At 37.2% G+C, this 25,570-nt stretch overlaps 3 protein-coding genes and 1 long non-coding RNA gene across 4 annotated transcripts; 2 read left to right on the forward strand and 2 right to left on the reverse strand.

The window, feature by feature from the left end:
- The first annotated feature begins 5,836 nt into the window (after nt 1-5,836).
- Nucleotides 5,837-10,361, forward strand: LOC145894010 (protein DENND6A-like). Its single transcript, XM_082982442.1, has 10 exons — nt 5,837-6,075; nt 6,331-6,525; nt 6,621-6,807; nt 6,868-7,007; nt 7,174-7,370; nt 7,496-7,573; nt 7,908-8,154; nt 8,327-8,470; nt 8,616-8,828; nt 9,115-10,361. The coding sequence occupies exons 1-10, from the start codon at nt 5,947-5,949 to the stop codon at nt 9,310-9,312; spliced, it is 1,728 nt and encodes a 575-aa protein (XP_082838568.1). The 5' UTR covers nt 5,837-5,946; the 3' UTR covers nt 9,313-10,361.
- Nucleotides 10,362-10,683: 322 nt separating this feature from the next.
- Nucleotides 10,684-16,741, reverse strand: LOC145893912 (E3 ubiquitin-protein ligase ARIH2-like). The gene is made up of 10 exons (XM_082982309.1): nt 16,415-16,741; nt 16,101-16,274; nt 15,655-15,881; nt 15,175-15,415; nt 14,750-14,867; nt 14,392-14,442; nt 14,133-14,154; nt 13,755-13,906; nt 13,291-13,434; nt 10,684-11,820 (listed from the first exon to the last, which is right to left on the reverse strand). Exons 1-10 carry the CDS (start codon nt 16,570-16,572, stop codon nt 11,596-11,598), a joined length of 1,512 nt encoding a protein of 503 aa, XP_082838435.1. The 5' UTR covers nt 16,573-16,741; the 3' UTR covers nt 10,684-11,595.
- A 460-nt stretch (nt 16,742-17,201) lies between these two features.
- LOC145895240 (DNA replication licensing factor mcm2-like) lies at nt 17,202-25,558 on the forward strand. The gene is made up of 18 exons (XM_082984012.1): nt 17,202-17,293; nt 17,443-17,654; nt 18,036-18,205; nt 18,518-18,600; nt 18,659-18,833; nt 19,024-19,243; nt 19,311-19,477; nt 19,597-19,772; nt 20,090-20,281; nt 20,437-20,544; nt 22,005-22,241; nt 22,566-22,655; nt 23,082-23,216; nt 23,731-23,865; nt 23,928-24,002; nt 24,420-24,641; nt 24,809-24,964; nt 25,326-25,558. The coding sequence occupies exons 1-18, from the start codon at nt 17,288-17,290 to the stop codon at nt 25,434-25,436; spliced, it is 2,670 nt and encodes an 889-aa protein (XP_082840138.1). The 5' UTR covers nt 17,202-17,287; the 3' UTR covers nt 25,437-25,558.
- LOC145895243 (uncharacterized) lies at nt 18,112-19,021 on the reverse strand. Its single transcript, XR_014401607.1, has 3 exons — nt 18,995-19,021; nt 18,509-18,679; nt 18,112-18,239 (listed from the first exon to the last, which is right to left on the reverse strand). It is a non-coding gene; the product is annotated as an uncharacterized LOC145895243 (long non-coding RNA).
- Nucleotides 25,559-25,570: the final 12 nt, after the last annotated feature.

Here is a 25,570-nt window from a genome sequence, read left to right on the forward strand (position 1 = left end):
TCATCACCTGAACAAAACACAATAAAAAAATGTCAAAGTTTTCCCATTTGTTTAGTTGGTTGTTTACATAGAAACTTAAAAGTAGAATAGGTTTCTCCGGAGACACAGCAATAATGGGTATCAATGCAATTTTCTGTTATATAATGACGAAAGTTCAAAAACACCTGACAAATTTATGCACATGTGTATATCGAAAAGCCGACAAGAAATAGAAATATTACCGTTTATATTTGTGGAATCCACTCGATATTTCATGTTCTTTGTCTTCTGGGTGTCATTGGAATATGATTGCTAGAAAACAGTTTAAACATTCAACAATTACGGAACAACTTGGCATACTAATATATTACAAAAACTAACTTTAAATCTTGTTTGGTCATCGTCGCGTTCCTCCAACCCCAGGAAATTGTCATTTGAATGGGTTGCAGGATTTGATTGCTAAAATGGTGATGATTTTATTAAATATTGGTGAGTTTCGCCTTCGTTCAAGACTTACTTGGTCATATTTCTCAACACAAGATGCATCGAGAACTTCTAAAACAACAGTCTTGTCAGTGCATTCTCTTTTTTTCCGAGACCATCTCTTCTTAAACCACTTCAACAGCCCTCCTGTTTTTTTGGTTTTTGCCGGTTTATCCTTCTTTTTTATCAGAAGTTCTGCAAAAAGAAATCTATGTTTAAATAAATCTCAATCTCGCTCAATTCAACTTTGACAATTTTTGTGTCAAAAGTGCAAAAGTGCAAAGCAAATATACCGTAGTTATAATAAATCAAATATATCGTCAACTGCACCTGCTGGAGTGTAAGAGCAAGATGGAAGACTTCCATTTCTTTTAACTACGTCATGTTTTTCCAGGGAGCACAATTCCTCTTGGTTTCGATTTGCAATCTTCAAAATTACAAAAAAAGAAACTTGGTATATAAATTTAGGCATATATAGCCTAGTGGGCAAAATTAGGATCACTGACCAGTTTACTTTTCTGTAATATTTCTGTTTCCCCCACAACCTGGTTTTCATTCAACGATCTATAAATTGTATGTTGTTGGTTTTTCTTTTCTTCCATTTCGTTCAATTCTTTCCTCAATGAATCGAGAAATGTTTCAATGATGAATATTTTTGTTTCCGAGTCATTTTGAAGATTTTGATTTTTGAAACTGTCAATGGAGTCTGAAGCTTCGAGTAGAGGTTCAAGCAACTCTTGAAATTCCGAATACTCAGGCGATGATAATTCTTCCGACGAATTAAAAGACGATGCAGAGCTCATTTTAAAATAAGGAATAGAGTCATTTTCTGATGACGAGATATTCTTTGACTCCTTAGTCACATTTTCGATGCTTGAAGAAGCCTCGTTGTGCAATTGTGCCAAGTCCATTTGTTTTGAGCCACAAGATCCTGAAATTTAATGAAATGATTAAATATGTGAAACAAATTTTTATTGTTTGCAATTCAGTACCCTTGCTAGAGATTACATTTGGTGCTTCGACATCATCAAAGACCGGTGGTAAAGTTTGCTTTTCATCACCTAAACAAAACAGCAAAAATTGTTTTAAGTTTTTGTTGAAAGGTTGAATAAAGCAATCTTTTTACCAAGGAATTTTGTTAGCACGTTGTGCATGCTATAAGTAGTGCGGATTTGAAACGTAATTTTGTCGTAAATCTGTTATTCAACGTAACCAAAAATGTCGTTTCTTTTTGTGATATAATCCATATATGACTTCATGCAAATTGATTAAATAATTTATGATGTTGTTTAACTCGTCACTGTGTTTAAGTTTGTTGCACTTTATCGATGATTTTCATTTTAGCATAGCAATATTCCACACATGTAAACGTCAACAAATTATTTGGTACACCTGCAAAATTACCTCTTGTATTAGTGAAATTTGTTCGGGACTTGACGTCCTTTAGCTTCTGCTTGTCAGTATTCTTCAGTTGCTACAAACATTTCAACAAATTAATATTTGCGGTTGGAATACTAAGTCCATATAACAAGTTACCTTAAATATTGTTTTGTCCTCATCTTTTTCGTCCGTCGACTGTAGCACAGCAATCTCTTTTGTGTCGACTGCGGGTTTTGGCTGATAAAATAGTATAATATCGTTTGATTCACAATTTCAACAACGCCTCAGTAATTACAAGGTGATTAAGACTTACCTTTCCATTATCCCTGCAACTAGTAGATGTACCGGGAACTTCTGCGTCAGCAGTAGCCCGGTCAGAAGATTTCTTTTTCTTACCGAAAATTCTATTCTTAAACCATTTCAACAAACCTCCAGTTTTTTTGTTGATCGGTTTTACTCTTTTTGGCTTTAGGCGTTCTGGAGAAAATATTGATTCACAAACAATCAGATTTAAGCCTAAATCAAACTACACCACATAAACTGACCTGGGTGGACATACTCTGTTTGGTGAATACTTTCAAAACTTTGAATGGACTCATTGATACAAACGGTTGCCGGTATTTTTGTATGGCCGTTGTCAGGCCTCAAAAGAGTCTTTTCGAGCTTCAGATTCTTTAATTTGACGGCTTTTGAAGGCTTTGTGGTTTGTCCTGAAAGGATAACAGATTTTACGTGATTTAATGCCAAAGATTCGAGCAAATTGATAAAAAATTAATATTTAATGGCGGGTATTTTACCTGGGGGTGTTTTTCTCATTATTTTCTCCTTCTTCTGCCGCTTTCCAAAATCGTCGACAATTTTCCGACTGCCTTCATATGGAATGAGGGAGTCTCCTGTTTTCTTGAGATTCGGAGTAGGAGAAGATTCTCGAGACAAATCCGAAGAAGAAACGTTACCAGTTTTTTCCGGTGCACCACCTACAAAATGCAAAGTGGGAGGTTAAAGGAAATTAAACAACTAAATTATTCCATTCACCATTTGGAATGTATGCGGAACAAAATGGAAGTTTTTCAATTATTTCAGCCTTCTTGCATTTCTCCACTTCTCCAAATTGGTGTTGGTTTTGATCTGGAATCTTCGAAATAAAAACAAATATAAGTTTATGGTTCTGTGGTAAATTATTGAGTAAACTTTAATTACTGACCAGTTTGTGTTTCTTTATTATTTCAGTGTCCATTGTTATAACACTATTGTTATTCGCATCCACTACAAGTGGAATTGCAAGGACATCTTCGGGTGTTACACTGCATTCTCCAACATGGGACAAATCCATACAGATGTCATCCTCATTTACTTTGGATGAAGAATTTGAATTGATGTTGTCAGGAAAACCAACAGCTCTAACCCACTCTTGCTCAGGGCGAGGAATATTAAAACTTAGTGGCCAGCTTTGGTTTGCGTCTAAATCAACTGTATTACATAGTTGTACGCATTTTTCGATGCTGGCTATTGGCGGCAAATTATCATCTCGGATTTTTTGCCATACTTGTAAAAGAGGTAACTCGTCGAGGGTTTGCGTAACTTTCGGCATCCCAAGAGTTGCTTCTTCATCGCCACTTGCAAAGATCGGCGAAAAACCAAGTGAAGTATTTTCGTCGATCTCAATTTCTTTACAACCAACTTCCTTGGGATAGGTTGTAAAGCGCCATATCTCGTACACACTTGTACCATTTGTATCTTGACGAGGAAGGCGTATTTTAATACCAAACTCGTCAGCAGTGTGATGACCAGGGATTGCTTTGCTTTTCAAGAACGCACGACGCTCTTTAATCAGATCTCTTCTCTGGAGGAGATAGTTTGAGACGTAATTCGATTGATATTTGTACACTGCGAACCAAAAAACAACATTACAATGTCTCCGTATTTTAATAACTTTGTGAAACTTACATGGATTTTCCTCAATTGCCTTCAGTTCACTGCGTAACAGTGGCTGAAAATGATACGGAGTTTAAATACATTAAATATGTTGATTGTGATAAGCTGTTGCCAAACATACTTACATATCTCGGAACACAGAAAGAAGTTAAATCCAAACCCATCATCCAGGGATGACGTAATATTGTGCTTACGTCAGGCCTTTGCCAGGGTTTAATATTAAGTAATTGATGAACCAAATCCTTGCACTCTGTATACAAAAAATACAGAATATTGTTTGCTGAAGAATAAAGACTAACGAATGTAACCAACCAAGAGAAACGCATTCACGAAATGGAAGATCTTTATTCTTTGAACTCTCATATTGGTCCAGGACCTCTTCCACGGTTTTCCCGGGAAACGGATAAAATCCATTAACCACAACAAAAAGTATAATTCCACTAAACGAGAAGCTATAGTTAATGGACTGAAAAACGTTTATGTTATAAGACGACTTACATTGACCAGAGATCTGCAAAGATAGCGTTGTATCCGCGAATTTTCATTAATACCTCCGGAGCCATGTATGGTGCTGTACCACATTGGTTAGTAGGCTCAGTTAACATGGCCAGGAGCTTTTTTTGAACATTTTTATTGCTGTTTGGATCCAACATTGGAATCTCAGTGGCATAGCCAAAGTCTCCCAATTTTACCTCTTCGTCCTCCGATACAAAAATGTTTTCTAGCTTCAAATCCCTTTGGAGTGAATGTTATTTTGTATTAAAATATGTTTGCTTATTTATTTGCAAATTTAAATCCTACCGATGAGCGATGTTGTTTTCGTGCAACTTCTGCACTCCACATATCAGTTTTTTAAAGTAAAATTTGGCAGTTGTTTCTGACAAATACGGTACACTTTTGTTCTCATGAGCCAAAGAATGCAAAACCTGCTTCAAATTGCCTTTTGCCGCATATTCCGTGACCAGATAAATCCGCTTGTCAGAGACAAACACGTCCAGTAACATTATCTAAAAATAATTTATTAAAATACCACAGCAGTTTATCACTAACGACAAAAGATACGTACAATGTTGGGATGTCCAAACACTTTGTTCAAAATGCTGATTTCGTTGGGTACGCACTCGGCCAACTTGCTCAGTCTTGCAGCACCAAGATCAGCATAAATAATCTTAATTGCAACCTAGTAAAATATTGAAAAGCATTAAAGAAAATGCCAATATTAATAAGCTAATATTGTACAACATATATTTGTTTAACCTTTAGTTGCTTCCCAGTTTCACTGATAGCTCTCAATTTTTCCTTCTTGGCAATTGTGTCTGCCATCACATTTGCCGAGAATACCCGGCCAACTGCCCCACCACCAAGAAACTTGCTCTCTGACATGTCATAGCCCTTACTATGACACGCAGCTTTTTCCTTCTTCAACAATCGACTTTGGAAACGACGATCCATTGTTTTCTGTTGTATACAGATGAGATTTTGCAACTATTTGTAATGTACAACCGCACACTAGAATGCAAAACGAGGGTAGTTAATATATTTTCTACCGCAGCAACCAACAACTTGGCTTCCCAAGATACGTTTCTGACGTCATAATGCTATTGTTTGAATTTATTTTAAGTTTTTTGTAATGGTTGGGTATAATTTGATTGGATATTCTTGAAAAAATATTACATATTGAAACGTGGTTTGGTGTGTAATTATTAAAAACTGGTTTATTAAAAATCAAAAGAACCCCTTCAATAAAATTGTAGAGTTGAAGATTTTGAACGATCTTTTGCCTTTTGCCTAATAATCAACCAGAACAAAAACTACCTTGTCATTTTCTAAAAAAACAATCGAACTTTGCTGTGGAATCACAGTTGGTTGTGATTTACTCTTAGGCATTCTCGTTGATTTTATTCGTGTATATAGTATAGACGAGCGCGTTTTGTAACGAGCGGGACCAGTGTTCAGTCCACCAGGCCTTTTGTAAAGGGCGCTACACATCAATGCCATACACTTGTGTTTATTCATGTGGAACGGTTAAAGGAAACCTTTTTTTCAGTTTCGACCAAGTTTGGTTTTTCGTCAGAAATGGCAGTGAAAAGATTTGTCCTGTTTATAGTTTTGTAAGTGGGTGGGTGATTTTTTGTGCACCAGTTTTTGGTGCAGACCGAAACAAACAAAATGGAGGTTATAGAAACGGAATCGAGTAGTGGTACATTATCAGCAGTTTTACCATGGGACCAGTTTTCTGAATGGCTTCACTGTGTTTGTATCGTAACGTTTGACCTTGAGCTTGGCCAGGCCTTGGAGGTAAATTTTTCAATTGCTAAGGGTTAATTAAAATTGCCAGTTGTTTTGGGTTGAGGGGATTAACTGGTGGAAAAGTTTGCAACTTTGCAACTAACATAGCAACGTTGATTGCAGGGATGTTTTACAAATATATAATGCATTTGCTTGTTATATCTGTGTGAATTGCTATAAAAAATGCAACAATTTTTCCATTTCTGGTTAGGATTTAGTGATTATCAGATAATACCTTAACTACAACTACAAATTTTTCTGCAGTTTGTCTACCCAAAGCACATTGAGTTGGCAGAAGCAGAAAGAAGCAATATATGTTACCTAGCTTTTCCCGATTCAAATTCTGGATGTATGGGCGACACACAATACTGTTTTCGAATAAGAAAAGGGCGGTTTTGCAAAGGAAACTCAACAGAGTCAGACTATCTGCGCTCAAAAGACTGTCCTGTGACATTGCTGGTTGGTTACACTTTCATATAATGTGTTGCCTAATTTTGTGATAATTGGGGCCATGATGTTTTTAGGGACAATAAAAATGTGTTTTCTGTTTGCAGAAAGATGACACACATTATTATGGATATGTGTATTTTCGCCAAGTCCGAGATAAGACGCTCAAAAGAGGCTATTTCCAGAAGTCAGTTGTGCTTTTAAGTTCACTGCCTTATTTCAATTTCTTTAAAGATATTGCAGACATAATTGCACCAGAGTATTTTGATAATGGTGAGCCATGTCTGGAAGCAGGTAAGCAAAATATGCTGATATTAAGGATTGACATAATTCTGATTTTTTAAATCTCGTCAGCATGTCATGACATTGATCAGTGGCCTAGTCCTATTCCTGGCAAACATCTTACACTGCCACTTATGGGAATGATTCTTCATGTTAGAATTCCAACTAAGCAAGACAAACCTGGCAGAAAGCTGGTAGAAGCCACAGAAAAAGTGAGTTATTTAATGAGGTTGTATTGCACCTAGTTTTTTTCGCGGCGGTACATTGTTTAAATTGCTTGTTAAGTTAGTCATTTGCATGTAATATAGCTTGTGTAACCGACGCGTTTATTTTCTCATTTTTAGTATAATCTCAAATAAAACAGTTTGTTATTTTTAGGCTGCTGCCCTTGCACCCTACACCCTTTCTTCAATAAATCGCATTGATCTGTTTCAAAGTCTGCAAGGCGTTTTACCTCATGTGCACCTTTTGTGGGAACTTGTTTTGCTTGGAGAGCCAATGGTTGTCATGGCACCATCTCCAACCAGCTGTGCTTCAACTGTCCTTGCACTTGTATCAAGCATTAGTCCTTTAAGGCATGTCTAACAATGGGATTAAGTTATGAAATTGACTGTATAATGCTTTTGAGTATGGTTTCCAACATCAATACTACAGGAATGTATTTTGAATATTTTGTAACTGTCTATCCTGCTTGTTTTAGATGCTACTGTGATTATCGTCCCTTTTTCACTATTCATGACAGTGAGTTCAAGGAATATACAACTAGAACACAAGCTCCGTAAGTAAAGTTTTTATAATTATAATTAAAGTAACCCACATTTTTCAACATAAAGTCACATGTGAGATTGTAGTTCCAGTAAAGATGAAATATTTTCTTAATTAACATGGAGCCAATAATATGAATTAAGTGAGCTGCAGACAGATGGCCACTTTGACCTAATAGATCTCATCACTGCAGCTTGATGTGACTTTTGTAGTTGTAGACTTACCTTGCCCACAAAACGAGCAAGCAAAGATAAATTATTTAGCAACTAAAAAGTTCACTGTAAATAATGAGATATAAATATGTTTGTTGATATGAACACAATAAGATTTTTTTTTTCTGCTTGCAGGCCACCAGTGATCTTGGGAGTCACCAATCCATTTTTTGCCAAAACTTTTCAGCACTGGCCACATATTGTCAGAATAGGTGACATTGGGTTTGGAAACTTTAGAGGCTCAAATCCATCTCTTCTTTCCAATGATTCCAAAATAAAAAAGGCTTCGAAACTGAAGGAATTGGACTCTAAGACTGGTGTCTACACAAAATACAAACCATTTTTGAAGAAGGACAAAATGTTTCTGAAAACGTTTGCCAAGGTATTTTATATACAATTCCAGTAATAGTGATTGTTATTGGCTGAAAACCATAATAAAGGATAACATTCTTCTAATAAAGGATAACAATCCTATCGCATCAAAAATTCATAAAACTCATATATACGAGAAAACCCTTTTGTGTATTTTTTATCAATATTTTATTTTCATGAAGGGTCTTGTCGGAAAAAGACCTGGAAGTGCACAATCAACTTTACTGGAAAGACATTTTCTAGAACTGACACAAAGTTTTATAATTCCACTGGAGAGGTATCTTGCCAGTCTAATGCCATTGCAAAAGTGCATTTCTCCCTTGAGGGTAAGTGCCAAAAGCTGCAATCCAAAGGTTTTACAATACTTTTCTGTGTATTACAGATAGTTATGAATATAGTTTATGCTGTGGTTAATTTAACAAAAAAAACTTGGTCATGTGTGTTGACCTAAAAAACACACATTTTGCAAAGGCACCCCCATCGCTGAAACCATTTCGGCAAGAAGAGTTTTTCCAAATGGTTGAAAGCAATGGTCCACAACTTACATCAGGTACAAGGGGTGACTGGTTGGGATTGTACAAGCGTTTTATACGGAGTCCCAACTTTGAACACTGGTTTATTCGAAGGAGAAATGAGATTGAAGCAAAAATTATGTCACTCCATCTTGTTGCTTTGAGTGAAACTGTAAGCCAAACACATAGTGTACTGTCTAATATAAATATATGTGTATATTTAAGTAACAGAAAAACATAATTAATTATTAAAAATATTGTGGAAGTTTGTTTTTCTTGTGTATCAGTTTAGGTATGGCAAGATATTGTTCTGTTTGTTAAATTAATTAAAAAATACCATGTTTTTCCTTGTATTTGGCCTAGCTGAAATGTTGATTTTACGAACACAGAGCATTTTCCTATCATAGTGCTCATACTGTCACTGCCTATTTGAACAATATATTACGTTTTACCGCAAGGATTTGGAATCGTGGTGTCAAGACAAAAGCGAGGTGGAAGTGGTCGATATGGTGCTACGACTCCGTCAAAAGGTTGCCATGGCGACGTCGCATAGACTGGAGGTGCCGACAGCCACAGTGGAACGACTCAACACACAGATAGCCTCGATTACCGACTCTCTGCCCCCGGATTTGCGCGGGATTCTGATAAAAACGTAACGCAGCGCCGTGGCAGGGCTTTAACGTGTGAAAATCATGAGTAAAAGGCAATTTAGGTTTTTTCGGCGCACTTGTCCTCTGGTACCCGGTGGGACGATTCAATTGCACGTTCATAACTGCTGCCCAATCACTCAGAATATGTCCGAAAGCGCGCAACTAGGCCTGCAAATTCTTTTTAATTCAAAACTTTGCGCTTCAATTATCAGTAGAATATGTGAACTGACAAACGTAGTTTGAGTTTATGTCTAGAGGAAGTTCAAAATCTGAATTTTGCGACCTGTTTTGCCGAAGTGCAATATGTTCACGGACGCCTTCATGCGTTCTACATAGTCCTGGTTGAACTGTCGGTGCTCACTTTGCGCACAGTCTTTGTTTGTTTTTAGTCAGTGTTATCAATTCGCATTTATCATCGCATTCGCTTGAAAGAGAGTCGTACAATGTTTGACGTGAACTGCTCTGCCCGCGTTTATTGTTTTTTTTTCGCATCTTGTGTCTGCGTCCAGCGATGAAAATTTACTGTATTTTACAAATCCTGTCATATAAGATGTTTTTTCAGGTGTGTGAGTTGATTTGATTACAATGTAACATCTCCTCGCGCACCTAAAAACCGGTAAAACTGCTTCATTTTGTTAAATTTGCATTTTTGGAAACTACTGGTACCGAAGAACTTGCGACTATTTAGCGCTATGTCGGAAAGTATTAGAACTAACTGATATCTATAATAGAAATTAAAAAAGGTGTTTTTTGGCCCATCTCCGTTGTTTTCTGCATAGGTTGTGTTTTATACGTATTTTAAGTTATTTGAAAATGTGCATTTTACCTCTCGTATGGCCTTTATCGCGGTTCCTGCAAACCTGGGTCGGAGTTTTTTATGGTTTCGCGCTTAAAAGTGAATTACTTGTTGTGTGTTTTGTGATCAACAAACGCAAAATTGTGTGCTTTTTATTCTGTGTCCCGGCTTTAACGTGCAGCATCCTGCGTCCATTAAACAAGCAGTGTGTAATACCACACTTGCGTTTTGAAATCAACTTGCTTGCTATACTTTTGGACATGCGTTAAGAGTCTCACAAGGCAAATAAATGTCAAAATTAACACAATTTAACGAGTTCTTTTAAAAAAATCATGGACAATTTCCTATTTATAATTAGTCTTGGGAGCATTCGGTATCATGTCGAGCCAGTTATTTTGAAAATATGTCTAAAATAGCGGAGAATTGGAGAGGCTAGCTCCATCAAAACTGCATATTCCCACACGGGGTCGGCAAGTTCGGTCCTGCTGCTGTCGCTATTCCACCTGTTCTCGTGTCCATTGGGACCCATCAAATCTCATCGGAACATATGGTAACTGAAAACGCAAAAGAAAAATCGGTGCAGTTTATTGAATAGTCGGCGAAAAGCATTTTACCAACACATTACACAAAAACGCGGGGTTTGACGACATTCCAAAACATTTTTTCGGTGAAATGCGTCGTTAAAAAATGCCAAAACGTAGTATACAAGGTGATAAGGACCCAAAGTCATAATCTCGTAAGCGGGCGTTCACAAGGCGAAAACGAATTTCCTGTGCAAGCGCCTTTGTGAAATTATGTGACGTCATTGCCAACAAACTGTAACTCCTAATTAACGCCTACGGAACAACCTGTGCGAAGCAAGGTGCTTTCATTAAACCGATGGCAATTCAGTCTCCACAAAGCTGGCGCAGAACCACACTGGACAAAATACTCCTGGGGCAAAACTGCAGACATCATCAAAACGAGACGTACCGACGTGTTGCAAAGTAAGGCTGACCAGTGATCTTATACGGATATCGCCAGAAACACTCTTAGGATTTCCGCATTACATGGATTGTTGTTTTTCGCAACGAGACTAAATTAAACAGAGTTACTTGAATGCAAATTAAAAACTTACAACAACGAATTTTGAACATTAATAATAATGCCTTTACTTGTATAAAGCAATAATACTTTTATTGATATTAGTTGTATTGATAAATCGTACAAAACACTTCAAACCCTGGTCGTTACAAACTCGAAGAGAAATAAGGCAAACGGATTGGATTCAATCAAAAAGACGGGAGAACCCAACTATTACGCTGTCTTCGCAAGACACGAACAAGTAAAATAAACCCACCTAACCTCTCGTGCGTCACGCATGAGTGGACAGTCTACTAATTTCAACATAAAACAGGAAGGCAATGGGCAGCGGCGACACTACGCAACGATGTAACACTGTAGCGCTAAAAAAGATCATGAAAAAAATACGGAAACATTATACAAAAAATGACTTAATCTGACACGAAACGAGCAAGCAGTGTCTGTCTCCGCTTTTCGGCCACGTCCATTTGATTCTCGATGTCGCCGCGTTGATAATCACCGGCGTGTTCTAATTTCCAGGCCAAACCCTCGATCTCCACCTCAAGCTGGGCCTGCTGGTATTCGAAGAGCGTTTTTTCAGGTCCCGCCTCCGCGTAGTACACCAACGGGTAGGTGTACTGTAGAGTGTATCGACACTGCGTGTACAAGATAGGGACATGAACGGCGGTGTAACACTGTTGGTCAAATGCTGCTTTGTATGTAGTTAAAAGGTACATGTTGGCACGGCGACGTGTGTTTTTGGACTGTATATTGATAACATACATTATTTGCAAAATGGTTTACAAAACGCGCCTACGCTATCATTTGGTTACTGTAAAATCAGGCCAGTTTGGTCTACATTCATGCTACAAAGAAATTTATAAATGGATGGTAATATATCTATGCGCCATCACATGTATAACCGCCATTGAGAAGTTTTGGACAAGATTTGGGTGAACAGGGGGAAATGACAATCATAATGGGATGAGCTACTTAAAAATCGGGTTTAACCAGAAATGACTATGACCTAATTTCCCCCCGTACTAAGACCAACACGATTAGGGTAACATAATCGTGACAAGTGAGGTAGGCCAGATACAAACAACATCCCACTTTGCGAAACTAGCACGAAAATTGTGCACATTCACAACGTGGAACCCCTACGTGATGACCATTGTTCTGGCTTGCTTCAATTTACCACTTCTTTCTCTTTGTGAAAAAATATAATTGGCGCAAGGAACAAACACATTGCTTGTTGGGTTAATCTTGATGTAATTGCCTGTGTTTAGGCTGAAATACAACGCCCCGAGGGCATATGCCAACATGTATTAATTAACGAATACAATCACACTATAGTCATATAAATATGTGTATTGTCTTAACATTAACTCAAGACTCGCTCCTTAGCTTATATAGCAACCCGATCACAACTTATATAAGACATGTGGGTGGTAAACGCCTGGGTAGCATATTAGCTAAGTGACGTAGTAGATTAAGTTGTTTAATGTTAATTATATGGCAAGAGTTGTTTAACCCTGGGTTAAAATTTCATGGATTTTTAGTTTGTTGGTCAACCTAAATTAACGAAACTGGTGAAAATCCAGAGACAGAGTTCACACTGCCCAACGACAAGCCGACCTAGATTGTTGGTGCCAACTAAATCCAAAGCATCCGTTTCAAGTTAACAAGGTAACTAGGGCGTAAATTGGCCTTTTGTTAGCGAGATTTGGCAGCGATTTTGTAGCGAAGGTAAATAGTGCATTGCAAAACTAACGAGTTTACCAATACAAGTCATCATTTGCTTAAAAATTGGAACGTGATTTACGGCACGTCAATGACCAATCAGTTTACTATCCAAGCGCCACGTCACTATAGTTTCAGTCAAAAAAAATAATTCTACGTACATAAAATCAAATTAAGATAGTCAGTCATGCTTTAGGTGAAACGCAGGCCAAGTGTTTCCTAGGATCAACCTTGTCTGTGGGATGCCTATGTGTTTGAAACCCAACAGCTCAGCGAAACCGAGCTTCCATCAATTATTGACAAATCCCCAAAACAGGAACAACGCATCAGTATTGGGCGTAACCGGCCCCGCCCACAACGTTTCCACATATGAACTGACTTACCTTAGCTAGAAGTTCGCCAGCGCGCGTTAGGTATTGCCAGTCGATCCAAGTACCTTGGGACTGATTCACTTTGTCCTCAATTTGCTTCTGTATTCGTTTACGCGCTTGGGCTTCGAGCAACAGGCTTTGGTTGTGGTTTTCCCACTGTAAAGGGCAGGGTTTTATTGGTTGGTTAGTGTTTTAGTTAATGTACTTGTACACACGTTAAAATTATGGAAACGAGTTTATGACAAAAGTTGGGATATCGAGGTAATGTTAAGTGAAGGGTTATCATTATCCTTGGTTCACAAACGTAGTATTTATTTCATATTATTCTATACATAGCAACTAAATGTCGATGGTAAGAATCTAAATTTCTTCAAAGATGTCTACTTTGTTTTAGGTGTCAAAAAACTTCATGAGTTTAAACGTAGTTTAATCAAGAATAGGTAAACATTTAGTAAGTTTACTAACTCACAACTTACCCTCTGAAAGTAAAACAGATATTTTTTAAGTGCTTCGCGTGCTTGTGTTTGTTGACTCTTCTTGGCAATCTTCGGGTTCTCTTTGTACCGACTGCATTCGTAATATGAGTTCCCATGATTCTTCCAATCCCCAAGACACATCCAACAAAAATCTATGAAAATTTAATACCCCAGTCATCGCACTGCCAGTATGAACATTTAGTCTATCTCTGGAAACATAGGAATGTGTCCCAAACGGATCACATCAAAAGGCTGCTGGTGCAATACTGTGCAAAAGGGTGCAAATGTACTTTGCTGGTGCAAATACTGTGCTTTTTGATAACAGTACAAACAAACTTTTATGTCAAGTTTAAAAAATAAAAAAAGCAAAATACTCACTGTGTTTGCACTTTGAACATTGCTGCAAAAAAAATTTAACAAAGTAAGTCAAAATGGTCTGGTCATTTCTATGTGTAAAGTTTAAACAACCGCGTTATTATGTCACAAACATAATAACAATACATTCTAAAGTAATAAAGCAGCGTGTTTTATGGATGTACTTCCCTTGTTTAGCTGATTTAAAAGTTGCATAATAATTTGGTCTTTGTGAGAAATGTTATGGAGCTAAAATATACATTTGAAATATAGAAAAACTTACAATGTGATTACAGCCTCCGTTCTTTTCGATGCAGATATGACACATGGGACACTACAAAAATGAGAAAGGGTTCAGTTTTTATTACTTGTAAAATTTAAAAAAATGTCATTTGAGTGGAAGAATATTTAATTTTCTTAAAATGGCCAATAGAACTTCTAATCTTACATTTAATCTTTTTGTATGAGATACATTGATGTTGCCATGAGGTGAAATTAATTGTATTTTCTTCATATTTTTGCACATTTTAACCACTTTTCCAAATGTTTTATATTTTGGTCACAGTATTTAGTGAGAAATAAACTAATATTTGTGTTCATTTTATGAAGAACAGAATAGTGTTGCAAAATTTCAACCATACATCTTTAGTATTGGCACTGATGTAGTTGGCAGTCTCTGAATCATCAGCACATTTTGTCAACCATTTTTGAATAGTTGAGCAGTCTGCAGGTGTGTGGTAAGGATGTCCGCATTCAAAACTACAAATAAATTTCATCACTGCACAGTTTGAAACTATGTTTTGTGCATAAGGCAGTATATTAATTGATATTTAAAATTACTCACTAACGATGACATACAATCAACTTCAGATCAAACTTCTATTATAAAAATCTACATAAATGTCATATTTCCCTAAATGGTATTGCCAGTTTTTCTTTTTATTCCAATAGAATTAAGCATACATACACTGGTACTGATTTTTCAATATATACATGTTTTTAATTGTTTTTGAAAAAATCCAAACTAGTTAGGTTGACTTCTTTCAGGAAATTAAAACACACTTACCAGCACACATTCTGACATTTGGCACACTGCGCTCGTCTCGGTCTCGGTTTCTCAGCAAACAATGTCATGTCACAGTCAGCACCTGGGCAGAATCTTAACTGATAGTGAGACGTTATCGATATTCTGAGCAGGTGCTTTCTATATTGATTTTCAAGGTCATCTGACATTGTAGAGGTAAAAAATTGTGTGACAAAATCTTCATGGCAGAGCAGGTTGCAGCTATTTGCCATGCAGGGTACGCCTAAAAGTAAGCATATTTTAGTTTTACCTAATTCGGATAATTGGTTATATTTGTCAACAAAAATATAGTAACATCAATTACTGAGGATAATCAGAAAACCTTAACTGATCTAGACACTACTAAATATCAAGTTCATAACTTTTTTAAACTAAAATCTATACAACAAGAATAAAAAATGAAACCATGTTGACAATTAGAAAAGAATTTGGAAAACAAAACTTTGTTTATTTCCAACTTACCTGTTGACAGCCCATCTTTTACAACAAAGCTAATATGTTGTTTCCAACAACATTCACAAAACAGATGCTGGCATGATAAGGCATGAAGTTGGCCGGATGGAAAACTTTCCAAGCATACCCCACAACATGGGCTTTCCCTGGATCTAGTGTTGTGGCTTCTAGGCTTACTAAGAGTTTGAACACCACTCTCCACAAGCAACTTGCCTTTTTCCAGTGGCAAGTTGGACCTTAAAGGCAATAGGACCTGTTTAGGTATAGGATGACTGCTGAAGGGACATAAGTTAGGTAAATCTGAGGAAAAATCAACTTTGTGACTCCAACTATTAAATTTCTTTTAAACTTTGTCATGCAATATGAAGTAGAACGACTCACATTACAGTATCATATTCAACTCTTTCTATAAAAGTGCACACAACCACACAGAACAGTGTAAAAAAACAACTGACTTAGTGTTGATTACTGGTAATTTCCACTTTACATGATAGAGAACAATCCTTGCAAGAGAAGGAGATAGGTTGAGTGTGTTACTGGCACTTTCCATATCATGCAAGAGCTTTGTCTTTACATTTTCCGGTGAGTAAGTTTCATACTCAAAGTGTTCTAGTTCCTGAATCCGCTTTCTAAAAAGGCACAGAAACTATATCAGGTTTTGTGTTTAAAGATACAAACCACGAAGATTTAAAAACTTGCATAACACATGAAACGTATAGGTCATGGCCAAACTTATGATCAGTTTAATGAACAAATACCATTTTCTTACTTTATGTTATTATTGTTGGTCACAATCCCTGCTTGTTCATTGTTTCCATCTTCTTGGTTTTCATCGCTCTCAATGTAATCATCTTCGTTGTTGTTGTAGTAATCGTTTATGTCTTCGTCGTCGTAACCGTCTGAAAACTCTTCGTCGCTATCGGCCATGGTGTCCACGAAATAAACACTGCTAACCCTTTTTATCGCACTTTTATAAGTATCTAATGTCGGCTTCAGCTGAAAAGCGATTCTCCCTTCTTATGTGCGAAGATGCAAAGTTCTTAAGTGCGAAACGTGAAGGAATCGTGCAGCCTTTCTAAATATCTCGAAGCAGTCTGGAGTGACAGGCCAGAGGAAAAAACAAACAAATCAATCATTCGCGGCCATCCATGACTGATTTTGGCACGTGATGTTTTTTCGCACGTAGAAGCCAAGTTTACATTCTAGATACAGGAACTTTAAAACAAACCTTTGAAAGTAATCCATCACCATTTTTTATGATGAATAGAATAAGATATAATAGAATAGAATAAAGATTACAGGTCGAAACAGTGCGTGTACACACCCTGTCTGCAGCTCGAGAATAAAGATGTATTTCCTAAATTTGTTGTTAGTGTTATGTAAAATTCACCGCAATGATATCCCAATATATACACGTTCACAAAAACATAAAAAAACGCAATAAATAATGACATATTTAATGTAACTTTTTTCTAGTTTTAATTTAACATTATAATTTCTATTTTATCCCAGGTCACGCGTATCATTACGCGGGAAATTGTTCCCCTTCGCTGATCCTGAAACAGCGTTTTGCGGGAAATTGTGGCTATTGTAATAGGTTTGTCTTCGTTTGTTTAGGAAGAAACTAGCAAAACAACTGATTATGGCGGTAAGCTGTTTTAGTGTGTTCCTAAATTGTTTCTCATGCAACAGTTTTTAATTTTTTGCGATAATTTTTTCCAACAATCGTAATTGTGCAAAGGCCCTGTTGAGCTGTCTCCCACCAAGCCAACTAAACATTTTGTATTCCATCTTCAGGATCGCTCAAGTGAAATGGATCAGTCTTCAATAGGCGATGGAGCAACAAGTCCGAGCAATCGCCCCCCATTTGCTTCCAGTCCTGCACGGGGCGAAGGTGAAGATCTTCCACCTTTTCAAGATGAAAGCGAGGCAGATGCATTGCTTGGCAACATTGGTGAAGTTGAGGAAGAAGAAGATGGTGAAGAACTTTTTGGAGATGCAATGGAGCGGTAAATTGTGTTTGTTTTATTTGTAATATTTGGACACCATGCTATACCTACCAGATTACTAAAAGTATTGCTCCATATTCCTCTACACATTTATTGACAGTTCAGTATGGACAAGATAAACAGTTACATTACTTCATAAAAAAAATATTGGATCGTCTGTGCATTTACCATTCACTGCATATTACAACTTCCAATCTGGTTGCGATAGTTTCACAAATCTATTTGTATAATTTTGCTATAAAACAAACCTAGACATATCACACACAATAGTTATTTTAACTTTATAATTCGGGAAGTTTACATCGAAAAATCAGATTTAGCAAATTGGTTTTGTCAGCTTTATTCTGTTTTTTTTTTATGTACAATCATTAATTTTTTCAGTGATTATCGACCCATTCCTACTCTGGATGTTTATGATGCAAACGAGCTTGACGATGATGAATACGAAGCACTATCTCCCTCAGCAAGAGCAGAAGTGGATCGAATGCTGAGGAAGAGAGATAGGGAAGAAGCTCTTGGAAAGGGAAGAATGAGACCTGGACTTTTGTATGGTATGTTTCGTTTGTGCCTCTTCCCACCTATTGACTGTATTGAAATTTTGTTTTTGAGTACAGTTTGTACATAATTTATATATGTATGTACTTAAAGTTGATTGGGCTTGTACCACGAACAGTACAAAGAAATTGCACTTAAATAGTTTAAATTCTTATATAATTTCAAAAAAGTTTGGGTTACTTCTCATATTTATTACTTGCATTTGTTTCTGCAGCGAAAAAAAGTTTTCATTCGCTTGTAAAGCAAACATTTTATGCAACAAGTTAAAATAGTAGTAACGTGACGTTTGTTTATTTAACCTTTTGAAGAAAGTGACGAGGAAGACGATGAACAACCGACCAGGAGGAGAAGAATGGCTGAAAGAGCAGCAGAAGGAGGAGAAGATGAAGATGTAAGAATGTGTTTTTCGGTGTTGAGGTCAACAATGTTATTTTTGCTTTCATCTTTAGATGATTGAAAGTATCGAAAACCTGGAAGATACAAAAGGACACCCTGTTAAAGAGTGGGTTGTGATGCAAGCTCCAAGACTAGAGATATTTAACAGATTTAAAAACTTCCTGCGGACCACAGTAGATGCAAAGGGAAACAACATATTTAAGGAAAAAGTCAAACAAATGGTTGAAGGTGGGTAATCAAAACAATTATTCATATATATACAACATTATTCATAAATATCCAGTATATGCTCTTGATATGTGCATCATGCCAATCAGATATTTTTTACTTTAACATTTACTAACTCTAGTTTTAAGACAACCAATTAAAGTACAACCAATATTTCTCACCTTACCTCTCCATTACCTTCTTATGCCAGACAACAAAGAGAGCTTGATTGTTGACTACAACCTGCTAGCCAGTTCACAGGAAGTTCTTGCCTTCTTTCTTCCCGAAGCACCAACGGAAATGTTGCAGATATTTGATGAAGCAGCAAAGGATGTTGTGCTTTCAATGTATCCAAAGTATGAAAACATCGCCAAAGAAATACACGTCAGGATATCGGAACTGCCATTGATTGAGGATATTCGCGCACTAAGGTTTGTAACTTAACCATTAGCAATTGTTTGCATTTTTATGCAAGTCTGAAGCCGCGTTTTTTGACAGACAACTACATCTTAACCAACTAATCAGGACATCAGGTGTTGTAACAAGTTGCACCACAATTTTGCCACAGCTTCGTTATGTGAAGTACGATTGTCCAAAATGTGGCTACGTCCTAGGCCCATATTTCCAAAACCAGAATCAAGAAGTAAAGCCAGGAGCATGTCCAGGTAAATACACAAAATGGGTCTGACAAACTTTTAAAAATTGTTACTACAATCTGATATTGAAGTAATAGTGCATATATACCCTTTCCTCTGATATCACAAATGTTAATCACATTGTGCAGAATGTCAGAGTTATGGCCCTTTCGAGATCAACATGGAACAAACTGTCTACCAAAACTACCAACGTGTTTCAATTCAAGAAAGTCCAGGCAAAATAGCAGCTGGTCGTTTGCCCCGCTCTAAAGATGCTGTTTTGTTGGCTGATTTGGTTGATACTTGTCACCCTGGTGATGAGATTGTAAGTTGAACTTTTATTTTGGGTTGTTGCATTGGTAATTTTAAATCAAAGAGAACATATCAACACTGATTTTGTGATGAATAAGTTTATTTGAGCTTGTATTGAAAATAAATATATTTACATTTAAACCAATCATATGAATATCCTATTTGATAAAATAACTTACTGTCAACCTTGACAAAAATTGTAAACTATGACAGGCACGTTGGCAATTCTTGGGCATGCCAAGGATATGGATAAATCTCATTAGGCATATCCTTTTGTTTAAACTCAAAATCTTTTTTTAAACTGTTGTTTTATGCATTCGGTTATTTCAGGAAATAACTGGAATTTACAGCAACAGTTATGATGGGTCGCTTAACACAAAAAATGGTTTCCCCGTGTTTGCGACTGTTATTATGGCAAATTATATCGAGAAGAATGATGACAAGCTCGCTGTTTCATCACTAACTGATGAAGACATTCGAACAATTGTTGCCCTATCAAAAGATGAGAGGATCTCCGAGAGAGTGAGTTTCCAATATTAATGCGAATAGAAACCAATGTTTTTGACTTACCAAAAGGAATAAATTTGTGTTAATTTTTCATCATGATAAAAAGTAACATTTCTGTGATTTGTAGCCTAATGCAACATAGCATAAGTCTCGAAGCGTCTTTCTTCCAGATTGTCCACAGCATCGCACCTTCAATTTATGGACATGATTACATAAAGCATGCAATTGCTTTGGGAATGTTTGGTGGTGTCTCCAAAAATCCAGGTGGAAAACACAAGGTTTGTAACTATCTGCCTTTTCCAACACAATATTTTAAACCTTATATTTTTACTCAAAATTTCTGATTAAACTCAATGAAAAGTTATCAAAACTATTCACGAAAATAAGAAAATATTTTTAACTCCGAGAACACTCGTCATTTCCTGCATAGCTGTTTTGAATAGGGATGTGCCAAGGCGAACCCGAACCCAAATAGATTCGCCGAATATAAGCACAGATTTCATATTCGTGCAAACCCGAATATTGCGCAAGATTCGTTGGCGAATATTTATTGAATATGATTGTGTGATACAACTGCCAAGGTTTTTGTCTTTTTCGCATGACCAATAACAGTAGCGCAACGCTTATAACGCCACGAGAACTGGTGTAGTCGTTTTTGCTATCGGTTTATCACCGTGATTGAACAAAACGTGACGAAAATACTGTTGCATTTGTGGCAAGTGTTTTCGTCACCAAAATACAGAAGCGCATTTGAAAACAAAAGAACGGAGGTCCTGTGTTGTTCAACATTATATTTGGTCAATCATGACATAACGGTTTTATTACGTTATGTCAATCAAAGTATCGTTTTTCCTAAACACTAACGGTAAAGGCCACTGTTCGTCTGAGATATAGCACGGACTCGGTGTTTGGTTTCCAAAAGTTTATTAAACTTTGCAGAAAACAACTGTATGCATTGGCGCCTAGTCCGGGGGGGCAGGGGGGGCGGCGCCCCCCCAGGTTTTTCCAAAAAAAAACGAGTGGCTATTACGCGCGTCTGTCCGCACCATGTAACTCGTCGCATTTGTAACGTTCGAAGAAAAAACACCTAAAAAAAATGTGTTTCTTACGCGACGCACACAAAATATGTTGACCTAGTTTCGCTTACGTAACTGACACCGGTTGTTGCAACGTTAGTCTCAAAGTATAATATGCCAACAGGTACAGGTACTTTTTGGTCGTGTCGTAGACCGATCTCGTGCGTTTATTGTTAACGCCGCCCTTTTGGCTAATACGCCTCATGCATTGTTATTCAAACACAGTTTTTCGATCCTTGATGACGTCATAGTAACAAATTATGACGTCATAACATAGCCGCCCCCCCTGGAAAAATGAAAACTAGGCGCCTATGACTGTATGCAATGTATTTGTCGTATGATAGCAAAACAATAATTGGTGAGGCAACATACTTACGCACGTGATGCAAACGTCCAAGTATTATTGACATCACACTTACATACGAATATATTCGGGTTCGCACGAATATTGTTTCTATTTATTCGGATTCGCACAAACCCGAATCTTTGTCCATTTGGCACATCCCTAGTTTTGAACGTTACAGAACCCTTGTTAGTGGTTCCCAAGGGTTTTTATCGCATCCATTAACATCAATATAATGATAAAAAAAAACACATTAGAGAATGCACAGTGAAAAGCTCACAGCATTCATGTCAAAATATTTCTTTTGGATTTTCTGTAGTTAAGAGGAGATATAAACATCCTAGTTTGTGGAGATCCCGGAACAGCCAAATCCCAGTTCCTCAAGTATGTGGAAAAAACAGCTCACAGGGCCGTATTTACCACAGGCCAAGGAGCGTCCGCCGTCGGTCTAACTGCGTATGTGCAACGTCATCCGGTAACGCGGGAGTGGACATTGGAAGCTGGAGCGCTTGTGCTAGCTGATAAAGGAGTGTGTCTCATAGATGAGTTCGACAAGGTAACTTACAAAAAAGACAACGCCCGGTGGTCATCAGTGTATGTCACAAATGTGATGCACTTATGACAGATTTTATGTTGTAGTTTTTTCGATTACTGCAACTTTGAATATTCTGTTTTTTTCCTTTAGTAAAATAACATTTAAGTTAATTCGCTGTGAAATAGGTTTATTTTAATCCATGTTTATTTCCATATCAGCTGTTTTAATACCAAGAAACCAAAGTAATAGTAATTCCTATCCTATTTATAGTATGCTTTTGGTTTTCTTGTTTGAATTGTCAAATTATTATCGACTGATGGCCAATTTGTTTTTCTTGGTTTTCAGATGAACGATGCTGACAGAACAAGCATACACGAGGCAATGGAACAACAAAGCATTTCGATTTCAAAAGCTGGCATTATCACCTCATTACAGGTTAACTACAGATATGCCAAATTGTTAAACCTTTTTCAGCATTGACAAAAAAATAACAATATAAAACATTCAAGAGTATTAGGTTAACAGACTTCGCAGCCAAGGCATTGCAGCCTAGCTGGATCAGCCACTTTTTCTCAACAAGTCGGAGCGAGATCTGAAAAATCGAGGTCTAGATGAGGTTTGAACTCACCACCCTGGGCTAACATTTGAAAGGAAATTTTTTCCTGTAGCTGAGTTGGTGCAGCAATGGAACGATGTGTCCATCAAGGGCGTGAGTTCAAACCTCAGCGGAAGCATGATTTTTGTATCTTGCTCCGACTTGTCAGCAAAAAGTAGCTTTAATTCATCATGGCACTGATAGCAGTACCTTACAATTCAGAAAAAAATTAGTAAAAAAATCATAAACAAAGGTTGCTTGTTTAGGCAAGATGTTGTGTTATCGCTGCTGCTAACCCAATCGGTGGGAGGTATGACCCTTCTTTGACGTTTGCTGACAACGTTGATCTTTCTGAACCAATTCTTTCTCGTTTTGATGTGCTATGTGTTGTGAAGGACCAGGTAAGACATGTCACCACTTTTGTGCAACAATAGTGTTTCTGCAAAATTAGGTTAATTCGAAAGTGAAGGTAGCTTGTAAAAGTTAGTTTTACAAATCATAAATAAAAACAAACTAAATAAACAGGGAAGCAGCAAAACGTGGTGCAACTGGTTTTGTTTGTTTTTGTTCATGATTTTGTAGTATTTCTGAACTGAGCTACATATTTTTTTGCTTTAACCAACCAATAAACAAGCAGGAGTTTGAGAGTTGGGGATGCGTTCTCTAAAACAGTGTTTCTTGAACTTAAATCTAAAATAATGTGTTTTTTCTAGGTTTACAATTTTAAGTCTCAGAGAGTGGACTTAAATTGTTTTCTGTCTCTTTTTTCCCAAAAACTTTTTAAATTTTTGCGTGACTTCCAATGAAAATTTATAAAAGATGCACCTATAGGCATTGAAGTGCACACTTTAAGAACCAATGCTCCAAACTATTAAATCGTTAAGATATCCAAAAAACAGATTTTCCTCCTCACAGGTTGATCCACTCAAAGACGAAATGCTTGCCCGCTTCGTTGTTCGAAGTCATCGGAGACATCACCCCGCTGCCGGTGATGATGATAAGGAACCCCCTGCAGATGTAAACCCCTCTAACATCGAGAAACTTCCACAGGTAAATACAGTGTGCAAGTTGGAGAAAGCTTTACAAGTGGTTAACGCTTGTATATTTCCTAGGAACTGCTGAAAAAGTACATCATTTATGCACGAGAAAAGGTGGAACCGAAACTTCATCAAATGGACCAAGACAAGGTATAAGATGTGATTTAATACAATTCATATTTAACGTCGGCATAACAACCATGATGCATGTGAACAGAACGATCTATAACAGAAAGTGATACCACGCAGTCTTTCGTTAATTGCCGTTACATTGTATGTCGTGTCGGTCTTTTGTCACTTAACTGCTATATATTCTGAAGTATATCTCATTGAGAAAGACTGATTTATTACATGTTTACAACACTAGCTTTTGCGGGGCTCTACCCTCGCTTCAGTACGTATTAACCAGTCACTTTCTCAATAGTGCCAATACATCGGCAAAATGATACTTAATGACAGTAAACACCAAGCAAGTATAATCATGTACAACCCACCCAACTGTACGAAGTTGCACAAAAATTGTCTTGCCGAATTTTTTTCAGTCATGGCAAAATGTTAACCTTGCAGGTTGCTAAACTCTATTCCGATCTACGTCGTGAATCCATGGCAACAGGCAGCATTCCCATAACAGTTCGTCACATCGAGTCCATAATCAGACTGGCGGAGGCCAACGCCCGAATGAGCTTGCGATCGCACGTGAACGACGATGACGTAAACACAGCCATTCGCATCATCTTGGAGAGCTTCGTGGAAACGCAGAAATTCAGTATCATGCGAGCCATGAAAAGAGTAAGCTTGTTTATGTTTTGTATCTGGCCCAGTACCTCCGATAAAGTACTGCTCTATGCAGGGGTTACAATCTTGTCCCAAAACATGCAAGAAAGATTTTTAATTTACCAGTGAGAACGTCGTGCGGTTACTGCTTTGTTTAATGACATAAAACTTTATCATTTCAGTCGTTTTCCCGCTATCTCAACTACAAGAAGGACAACAACGAACTGCTGCTCTTTATCTTGCGCCAACTAGTGTCCGATTATAACAGGTTTCAGCGAAACAGATACGGCGACTTACAAGAATACGCACAAGTGCAAGAGAAGGAGCTGTCAGAAAAGGTTTGTGTTGATGATGGCAGCGTTTACTTACAAAAATCAACTTTTCCGGGAAGGATGATAAATTGCAGCATTCAAAATTTAGTATATTATTTAAAATGTTTCATTTTGATCAAACTTGAAAATCTCTTTTATGACATCTTAAAAGCAGGATTTTGGGTAAATTGCTACTTGCTTAAAATCGTTCAGGCAACATCACAATTACATGGGTTCTACAGCGCATTTATTTGAAGATATTATTTCAAACACAAAATCTTGTGAAGCCTTTTGCATATACCCCAATTAAGAAATCCTCGTTTTGAGTACAAGTAGATTTTATTTATCAACTAACTTGTTTATAAAATTACGCTTTTTGTTGCTGCAGGCAAGAGCTATCAACATCCACAACTTAAGCTCATTTTTCCAAAGCGAACTTTTCAAAACCAACCGGTTCAGTTACGACGCGAAAAAAAAAATCATCACGCAGATGGTTTAAAACTGGACCTGTGTACATTACCACCACCTGTAAAGCTACCGTATTTTCGTACCATCGTGCTGTTTTGTCGCATTTTTTGTATTGGTTCTGTTAGAATAAAACTGCCAATAAATTTCGGCGAACGTGCAGTTTAG

This window comes from Ascidia mentula, chromosome 3, assembly GCF_947561715.1.
Source record: "Ascidia mentula chromosome 3, kaAscMent1.1, whole genome shotgun sequence".
Taxonomy (NCBI): domain Eukaryota; kingdom Metazoa; phylum Chordata; class Ascidiacea; order Phlebobranchia; family Ascidiidae; genus Ascidia; species Ascidia mentula.

Bases quoted from the DNA above. Each gene is read 5' to 3' on its own strand.
- LOC145894010 (XM_082982442.1), top strand. From the start codon at position 5,947: ATGGAGGTTATAGAAACGGAATCGAGTAGTGGTACATTATCAGCAGTT. The intron at 6,526-6,620 runs GTTGGTTACACT...TTCTGTTTGCAG, and splicing joins ACTGTCCTGTGACATTGCTG to AAAGATGACACACATTATTA. The intron at 7,008-7,173 runs GTGAGTTATTTA...TGTTATTTTTAG, and splicing joins TGGTAGAAGCCACAGAAAAA to GCTGCTGCCCTTGCACCCTA.
- LOC145893912 (XM_082982309.1), bottom strand. From the start codon at position 16,572: ATGGCCGATAGCGACGAAGAGTTTTCAGACGGTTACGACGACGAAGAC. The intron at 15,882-16,100 runs GTCAGTTGTTTT...ATTGCCTTTAAG, and splicing joins TTACCAGTAATCAACACTAA to GTCCAACTTGCCACTGGAAA. The intron at 13,907-14,132 runs GTGAGTATTTTG...AAATTTTCATAG, and splicing joins ATGTTCAAAGTGCAAACACA to ATTTTTGTTGGATGTGTCTT.
- LOC145895240 (XM_082984012.1), top strand. The intron at 19,773-20,089 runs GTAAGTTGAACT...CGGTTATTTCAG, and splicing joins GTCACCCTGGTGATGAGATT to GAAATAACTGGAATTTACAG. The intron at 24,642-24,808 runs GTAAGCTTGTTT...TTATCATTTCAG, and splicing joins TCATGCGAGCCATGAAAAGA to TCGTTTTCCCGCTATCTCAA.